The following is an 8,768-nucleotide window of genomic DNA, read 5'->3' on the forward strand; positions in this document are numbered from 1 at the left end:
TCAGCGATCACAGATGGCAAATATGGCGTGAGAGAATTCTACAAGATCTTTCTCTCGAGAAAACTATTTTGGTATCTGCAGATGATTTTGCACAATTTTTCCGATGATCGCATCTCTAAAGCCTACCGGTTCCCTCACATCGCGATCACGAGTCGTAAATCCACTACATGCCTTGTGTCTTCCTCATCCAAATGGGTTATTGATTCCGCATGCGACATCACATGACAAGTAATTCTAGTCTTCTATCCGCTTTTCACTAATCTCACTTCCAACATCAAGTACTTTAGCCGATGGTTCTACTTCTTGTGTCATGGGTTCTCGAATCGCAACCCGACTTCACAATTTCTTTGTCTTCTGCTTTGTGTCTACCAAAATTCTCTTTTAATCTACTTTCTGTTAGTAAACTTACTCGCACCTTAAATTGTTCTGTTTCCTTTTTCCGACCGGTGTTTGTTTCGTGATCTTACGACGGCGCATTATTGGTAGAGGACGCGAGTCAGGTGGTCTCTACATTCTGGAAAATCATGTACCGCGGTCGCTTGTTTGCTCCAGCACCTTAACACCTCTTAAAGCTCATTGTAGATTGGGTCATCCTTCTTTGTCTACCATGAAGAAGTTGTGTCCTCAATTTCAGTCTTTATCGATCTAGAATGTGAGTCGTGTCGCTTGCAAAATATCATCGCTTGCCTTCTCGTGTCTAGAGTCAATAAACGCTTCATCCCCTTTTGAGTTAGTTCATTCGATGTTTGGGGTCCTTATTCTACTTCTAAACTGGATTTCGTTATTTTGTTACTTTTGTTGATGATTACTCGTGTTACCTGGTTATATTTAATGATGAATCGCTCGAGTTGTTTTCTATCTTTTGTGCCTTTTGTAATGAAATCAAAACTCAATTTAATATTTAAGGCATGCATATTAAGAAGTGACAATGCCAAAGAATACTTTTCAGCACAATTTCAGTCTTATATGATACAAAATGGCATTCTTCATCAGTCTTCCTGTGTGGATACCCCATCACAAAATGGTGTGGCCGAAAGAAAAAATCGGCATCTTCTTGAGGTAACTCGTGCTCTTCTTTTTCATATGAAAGTACCTAAACACTTTTGGGCGGATGCAGTTTCTACGGCATGTTTTTTGATCAATCGTATGCCGTCTTCTGTCCTTAATGGGGATATTCCTTATACTGCTTTGTTCCCTACAAAATCTTTGTTTCCTATTGAACCCCGTATTTTTGGTTGTACATGTTTTGTGCGTGATGTTCGTCCACAGGTTACTAAATTGGATCCAAAATCTCTCAAATGTGTCTTCCTTGGGTACTCCGGCCCAAAAAGGGTACCGTTGTTTCTCTCCTACTCTTAATCGTTATCTTGTTTCGCAGATGTCACATTTTTGAGTCCACTCCATTTTTTCCTCCATCATCTGTGTATGAGAGTCGGGGAGGAGGATGATCTCTTAATATATACCGTCAACCAATGTCTAGTCCTCTCCCACACTGCTCCTTCCGTCTCTAGACCTACTCGACCTCCCGTTGTTCATGTTTATTCCAGAGATTGAGATTCCCGACTGGATCCTCCACCAGCCTACTTCGTTGGGAGATCCTGCACTCATACTGATCATGATTCTGATCTAGACTTACCCATTGCTCTTCGTAAAGGTAAACGTTCATGTACTTACCCTATCTCTTCTTTTGTTTCTTATAATCAATTGTCTTCTTGTTCTCGGTGTTTTGTTACTTCTTTAGACTGCTCCTATCTCTAATATCAGTGAGGCCTTTGTCTCATTCTGGCTGGTGTGATGCTATGAAAGAGGAAATGGAGGCTTTAGATGCTAATGGTACGTGGGAACTATTGCCTTTGCCCACTGGTAAGAAAGCTATTGGTTGCAAATGGGTATTTACAGTAAAGGTAAATCCTAATGATTCTGTGGCTAGGTTAAAAGCACGCCTTGTAGCAAAAGGATATGCTCAGACATATGGGGTTGATTACTCTGATACTTTTTCTCCTGTAGCTAAACTTACTTCTATTCGCTTATTTATCTCTTTAGCAGCTACATATGATTGGCCCCTGCATCAATTGGATATCAAGAATGCTTTCCTTCATGGTGATCTTCAGGAGGAGGTGTATATGGAGCAACCACCTGGGTTTGTTGCTCAGGGGGAGTTGGGTAAAGTTTGTAGGCTTCGGAAGTCTCTTTATGACTTGAAACAAAGTCCTAGGGCATGGTTTGGGAGATTCAGTGAAGCAGTACAGGAATTTGGTATGCAAAAGAGTAAGTGTGATTACTCAGTATTTTATAGGCAATCTGTGGCTGGTCTAATTCTCTTGGTAGTCTATGTGGATGACATTGTCATCACTGGGAGTGACTCTACAGGTATTTCATCTCTTAAAACCTTCCTCCAAACTCAGTTTCAGACCAAAGACTTGGGATTGTTAAAGTATTTCTTGGGTATCAAAGTTATGAGAAGTAAGAAGGGTATTTTCTTGTCTCAAAGAAAATATATCCTCGATCTATTGACAGAGACAGGAAAATTAGGTGCTAAGCCTTCTAGCGCACCAATGACTCTAACTTTACAACTGTTAGCAGGGGATAGTGAGTTGTTTGAAGATCCAGAGAGATACAGGAGATTGGTAGGAAAATTGAACTACCTTACAGTTACTCGTCCTGACATTGCTTATGCCGTTAGTGTGGTAAGTCAGTTTATGTCTTCCCCAACTGTTGCTCATTGGGAAGCCTTGGAACAAATTTTATGTTATCTGAAGGGCGCTCCAGGAAGAGGTTTGCTATATGGTAATCATGGGCATTTGAATATTGAATGTTTTTCAGATGCCGACTGGGCTGGATCTAAGGTTGACAGAAGGTCAACTACTGGATATTGCGTTTTTATTGGAGGAAATTTAGTGTCTTGGAGAAGCAAGAAGCAGAGTGTAGTTTCTCGATCTAGTGCTGAATCCGAATACAGAGCCATGGCACAATCAGTATGTGAGGTAATGTGGATACTTCAATTACTAGATGAGACAGGTTTTAAGACCTCCCTGCCTGCGAAATTGTGGTGTGATAATCAAGCTGCTCTTCATATTGCTTCTAATCCGGTGTTTCATGAGCGGACCAAACATATTGAGATTGATTGTCATTTTATTCGTGAAAAGATTCAGCAACAGATCATCTCAACAGGACACATCAAAACTGGAGAGCAGTTAGGAGATATTTTCACAAAAGCTCTAAATGGAGCTAGGATTGACTACATTTGTAACAAGTTGGGCATGATTAACATCTATGCTCCAACTTGAGGGGGAGTGTTATGGAAAGTCAATCACTATATTATTTCTCTGTATATTCTGTATTCTGTATTCCTATTTAGGATTTCTTATTTAAGATTTCTTCCTAATTAGTAGAACACAATTATAGGAATCAATTGTATATATATACCCATGTACAGATTAATTGAAATCAATGAGAATCATCTCTTTCTACATAAACCTAATAGAATTTTTAAATATTCCTAAATAATAATGGAATTCCTAAATTATAGAAGTCTAAACTTCTTAATTTTACAATGAAAACTTAAGTCAACATAATTTCTAAATTGAATCTTCTTTGACTTCTGTTGTGATCTCTGTGTGTTTTGACCTATGTTTAGTAGCCATTATTATTATTTTGGTACTACTGTGTGTACACATGGCTTTTGTTGAGCTAATCTTAGTAGCAACCTTCTTTCTACTAGCAAATAGAAGCTGACTGTAGTATTTGAAGCTTGCAATTATGCTTGTGTGCTTCTGGTTTCTTTGTACTCCAGTGAACACATAACATATGATCAACCATATTCAGTGGCGATAGTCTTTGTATATTGATATTTTAGTATTCATTTTGGGTTTTTATGGTTAAATTATTACTGATAAATTGAAAACATCATAAAAGGGTGGAAACTTTAACAGATATGCTCCTCATGTCCTTCAAGCACCTTGTGCCTATAGTTTAGCTACCCTATTCACTTGATTGTATTATGACGACTATAGAAATGATAGGGCTGAGGTAGGGTCTTAGAGCAGAATAATCCATATCCTAAAGGAGGGGAGAAAATAATCATAGTGATGTTGGTAAAGCCTTGTGCAATTGGTAAAAGGTACTTATACTATTATAGTGGCTTCCACATGTAATGGTCATTTCAATTTTGCTTCAGGTGAAGAGCTCGATCCTAGTGAAACTAGTCAGTGTATCTATTCCATCAACCCAAGATTGAAGCATTTTTCTGATTGGCTGCTAGACATCATAGCTACAGGAGATTTGGATGCATTTTTCCCTGCTGCAACGCGTGAATATGCTCCATTGGTTGAAGAAGTGTGGAGGGATCCTGCAATACAGGCAACATATAGAAGAAAAGATGAGCTTCACTTTCTTCCAGATGTTGCGGAGTACTTCTTAAGTCGGGTATTTCACTGGAACACTAATTATCTCGTTCTGAAAAATTATGTTATTTACTTATATGAGCATCACATTTGCATTGTGTGTCAGGCCCTTATTTTAACAAGGCTTTGGGACCAAAAATGCCAAACTTTTTCATGGTTTTTCAATTATATCCAAATGATCAAAATTGAACAAAAATAAAATTTTGTTACGAATTATAATAAACAATATTTTTCCTTTATCTTTCCTCTTCCATTCGCCCCCTGTGCTTTTTCTTTCTGTTGTTCCTGCCAAAGCCCTTCTCTCTCTCTCTCTCTCTCTCTCTCTCTCTCTCTCCTCTTGATCCCTTGTTTTTCAGTGAGCATTTCATTGGAAAGTCACAAAATGGAAAGAAAAACTGAAGCTTCTGCAATATCAGATTCCCCTCTAACACATGATTGGCATCCTCATTCCACGACAAAATTTCAAAACATCTCCAGATACGCATTATTGAAGATGCCCAACCGTCATTGCCATACTCTAACTAAACCCGTTGAAATAAAAGGAAGTTATTTGCTGCAATCAAAATGTGAACGACCACATACCGCGCCACCGCTTCTTACATCAGTTGGTAACACTAATGAGACTACCATATGTGTGCCATCTATGTGCCCAAATTCAATGCCATTACTTCAGTTCTTCAACTTTTTGATTTGTTGTCCTTCCATTGTTTTTAGCAAAACCGAAGTATAAGATTGTTGCAGGGAGCTTAAATGAATTTGAGGATAATTCCATGAATCTTGCCAGCATTGGGTTTGCAACAAAGGGAGGGCAGGAGCAGAGGGAGAGAAAAAAGACAATATAAAGAGGGGGAGGAGGGGAAGAGGAAAGAGATGGGAAAAATAATAATAATAATAATATGTTAACATTTATTTTTTAATTCAAGTTTGAATAGTTGTGTTTTTGCAACTACTAATTTGAGCTAAAATCACCAAAATTAAAAGATTTGGGTGTAATTGGAAAAGCAAGAAAAGGTTTGGCTTTTCTTGGCCATTTGGGCTTTTAGAAAAAGCTTTTCTCTTCCAATTTTTGTATTTTACTATCTTCTAGTGTCTTTTCCCCGATAGCTTCTGTGATTGTGTCTGAACCTAGAAATCTAGAAAATTCAATATATTGAATGGCTATATGATGCGGTCTTTCTTTCAGGCAGTTGAGGTCTCCAGCAACGAATATGAACCTTCTGAACGTGATATCATCTATGCAGAAGGGGTCACCAAAGAGAATGGTTTGGCTTTCATAGAATTTTCCCTTGATGATTGCAGCCCAATGTCTGAAACATACACAGATAATATGGAAGCTCCACCCCCACCTCTTACAAAGTAATTCTTTTCTAGTTTTCTGTTTAATAACATGCAATAACACTCTAGCACAAAAAGATCCTGTTCAGTCACACATTTTGCACACCCTAGGAGAACCTTCTTTTGAGTTGGAAAGACTGGAAAACTGCTATGCACATGATTTGCCAGCAAATCAATAGCTGGAGCCTCTCTCTACTGCCCTCTTTTCTTTTTTCACACGCACATGCACGCATAACCCTGTGGTATTTACCATCTGGTCTCGGAATTTAGTAATTATTTTCAGTAATGTTGGCCAATATTTGATTACTTGTTCTGCATTTCAGATACCAACTTATTAGGGTAAATGCAAAGGGGATGAATGAGGGTTGCAAATGGGTGGAAATGTTTGAAGATGTCAGTGTAGCAGTGTTCTGTGTTGCCCTCAGTGACTATGATCAGATGTGTCTTGCACCGGAGAGTGGTGGCAGTGGATCGCTACTTCAGAACAAGATCATGCAAAGCAAGGAGCTGTTTGAGGCTATGATCAGGCACCCTTGCTTCAAGGACACTCCTTTTGTCTTGATACTTAACAAATATGATCTCTTTGAAGAGAAGGTTAATCGGATACATCTAAGTTCTTGTGAGTGGTTCAATGATTTCAGTCCTGTGCGACCGCACCACAACAATCAGACACTTGCTCACCAGGCATACTACTATGTTGCAATGAAGTTCAAAGATCTCTATGCATCCCTCACAGGTTGTAAGCTTTTCGTGTGGCAAGCTAGGGCTAGAGACCGTGTGACCATTGACGAGGCATTTAAGTACATAAGGGAAGTTCTCAAGTGGGATGAGGAGAAAGATGATAATTACTATGGTGGAGCTGAGGACTCATTTTATAGTACTGACTTGAGCTCATCACCATTTGTTAGGCAAGAATGATGTGCTTTTGAATTCTTACTTTCATTTGATTTATAGGTAAAGAAAAGTGCATAAAGAAAAAAAAAAAAAAGATATGATCAGCAATACTCTTAAGGTTACTTGTTTATCTTGTGTAACATCAACTCTAATGACGGTATTGGTGGGGCTGTTCCAAGTTGAATCTTGAATGCCTTCTGTCCAGTGGTAAATTAATGGGGTAAATTACTTTTTCACGGTATTGTGAAATGCTATAATTGTTACTTAGGTCCTTATCTTTTGAAAAATAGATAAGATATCCCTACAGTTTGATTCCATCATATAATTTTGTTTCTTTGTTCTTTTTATGTTAATTTAGTCGATGTCAAGCAATGAAAAGGTGACCATTGAGGGATTAAATTTTTAATCATGGTAAAAATTTAGGGAAAATTTATAATGATAAAATTTCTTAGTTAACGGTAAAAGTTGAGGAAATGTATATATATATATAACCAAAAGTATATAATGAAACCAAAATTAAAGATATTTTCTATTTTTTAAAATACAAGAATTTGTGTTAATTGTGGCATAATACATATGTACCGATCATTTTAGGAAGAACATTAACATCAACCCGCTCCTCCGTAGTGTAGAAGGGGCAGAATAAGGGATATTTAGATTGTATATGATTGTAACTTTATAGGAGCGAAATGGATATTTTGAAATGTAATTTTGGGGGGTGTGACAATTGAGACATATTGATGTCTTCTCCTATCAAGAGCGATTTTGTCCCTAATGCTCTTTAGGGAGGAGTGACTGGTTGGCCTTAAGTGGACAACTGGCCTAGCTAGTCACTTTGCTTGCCGAGTCCCGTCGTGTAGTCTTTGTAGGTTTCCCCTCTGCCTACAAAGAATTCGTTGTACTTATGTTATATGAATAAATGAAGTAGTCCTTTTCATAACATGCTTGTACCTTTCATGCTTTCCTCACAATGGGGACGACCACATACGTGGGCTCCTTACGCTTCACACCTTTCTTGAATTGAAGAGTCGATATCAACTTCTTCTCAGAAATGGGACTGAAAGATGTTGGAATCGTGCAAGGTTTATCTCCCATTGCCAAAATGCAATCAGCGGCTGGGATTGGAATGGCTTGCGCCCTCTCGAGGAAATCCATCCCAATCACCACATCAAAGTCATCAAGAGGAGTTATTGTAAAATCCATTTTACCTCTCTAGGGTCCCATTTGACAGGATATTCTTTGAGCTACTCCCACTGTGTTTAGTGCCTCAGAATTCACGGCTTTTATCTTTCCTGCGTCCGCTTGTACTGTTAGCTTGAATCGGGAGACCATACTGTCCGCCACAAAATTATCAATGGCTCTTGTGTCCACTAAAGCCCTTGTTGCTTTCCCATTAATTAGCAAATCGACGTACATCAACTCCCTTTAGTGACGGGTTTTAGTTTCTGTTTCTCCAGGGCTCCAAGGATTTCGACCCCATTTGTTAGGGCGATTGTCAGCAGCCGGAGTGGAGTTAAATTTTCTCTTTGGTGCACTACTAGAGTAGTCATCAAGACTTTCAGCTGTGGCTAAGGCGGCACTGAGGTCTTTTACTCCCCTTCTTACTAGTTCATTCTTGGCCCATGGTTTTAAACCTTTTTGAAAGTGGAATAATCTATCAGTCTCAGACATGTCCTTAATGTCGAGCATGAGCGTCAAAAAGTTTCTTACATACTCTTGGATGGAGCCCGTGTGCTGTAACTCGGTCAGCTTACAACATGCATTATAAACCTCATTTTCAGGGTAGAATTGGGCCTTCAGCTCCTTTTTGAAATTGTTCCAAGTACCAATGGAGCACTAGCCTGATATAGTTTCTTCCTCCTTTGTTCTCCACCACAGTTTGGCATCATTGGCCAGATACATCGGTGCAATCTTCAATCTACATGCATCAGAATCATTTTTGGTGGCATCGAAATATAATTCCATGTCAAAGATGAAATTATCTACCTCCCTTGCATCATGAGCACCTCCAAAAGCTTTGGGCTCTGGGATTTTAGCCTTGCTCATCTCGAAAACTCCCCCATTAGGGTTGTTTGCAGCTTTCACTAGCAAGTTCACCTTTCCTTGCAGATCTTGTATTTCGCCTCGAAGTGTTTT

At 38.9% G+C, this 8,768-nt stretch overlaps 1 protein-coding gene across 1 annotated transcript in view; it reads left to right on the forward strand.

Moving 5' to 3' along the window:
* The window catches only part of LOC110659193 (extra-large guanine nucleotide-binding protein 3), a 31,516-nt gene extending 24,648 nt beyond the window's left edge, over nt 1-6,868 (forward strand). The window contains exons 7-9 of the mRNA XM_021817059.2: nt 4,178-4,425; nt 5,587-5,759; nt 6,062-6,868. Coding sequence (XP_021672751.2) covers nt 4,178-4,425; nt 5,587-5,759; nt 6,062-6,656 — 1,016 coding nt within the window. The 3' untranslated portion in view covers nt 6,657-6,868. The remainder of the gene's footprint in view (nt 1-4,177; nt 4,426-5,586; nt 5,760-6,061) is intronic.
* Nucleotides 6,869-8,768: the final 1,900 nt, after the last annotated feature.

This window comes from Hevea brasiliensis, chromosome 15, assembly GCF_030052815.1.
Source record: "Hevea brasiliensis isolate MT/VB/25A 57/8 chromosome 15, ASM3005281v1, whole genome shotgun sequence".
In the NCBI taxonomy this organism is placed as follows: Eukaryota; Viridiplantae; Streptophyta; class Magnoliopsida; order Malpighiales; family Euphorbiaceae; genus Hevea; species Hevea brasiliensis.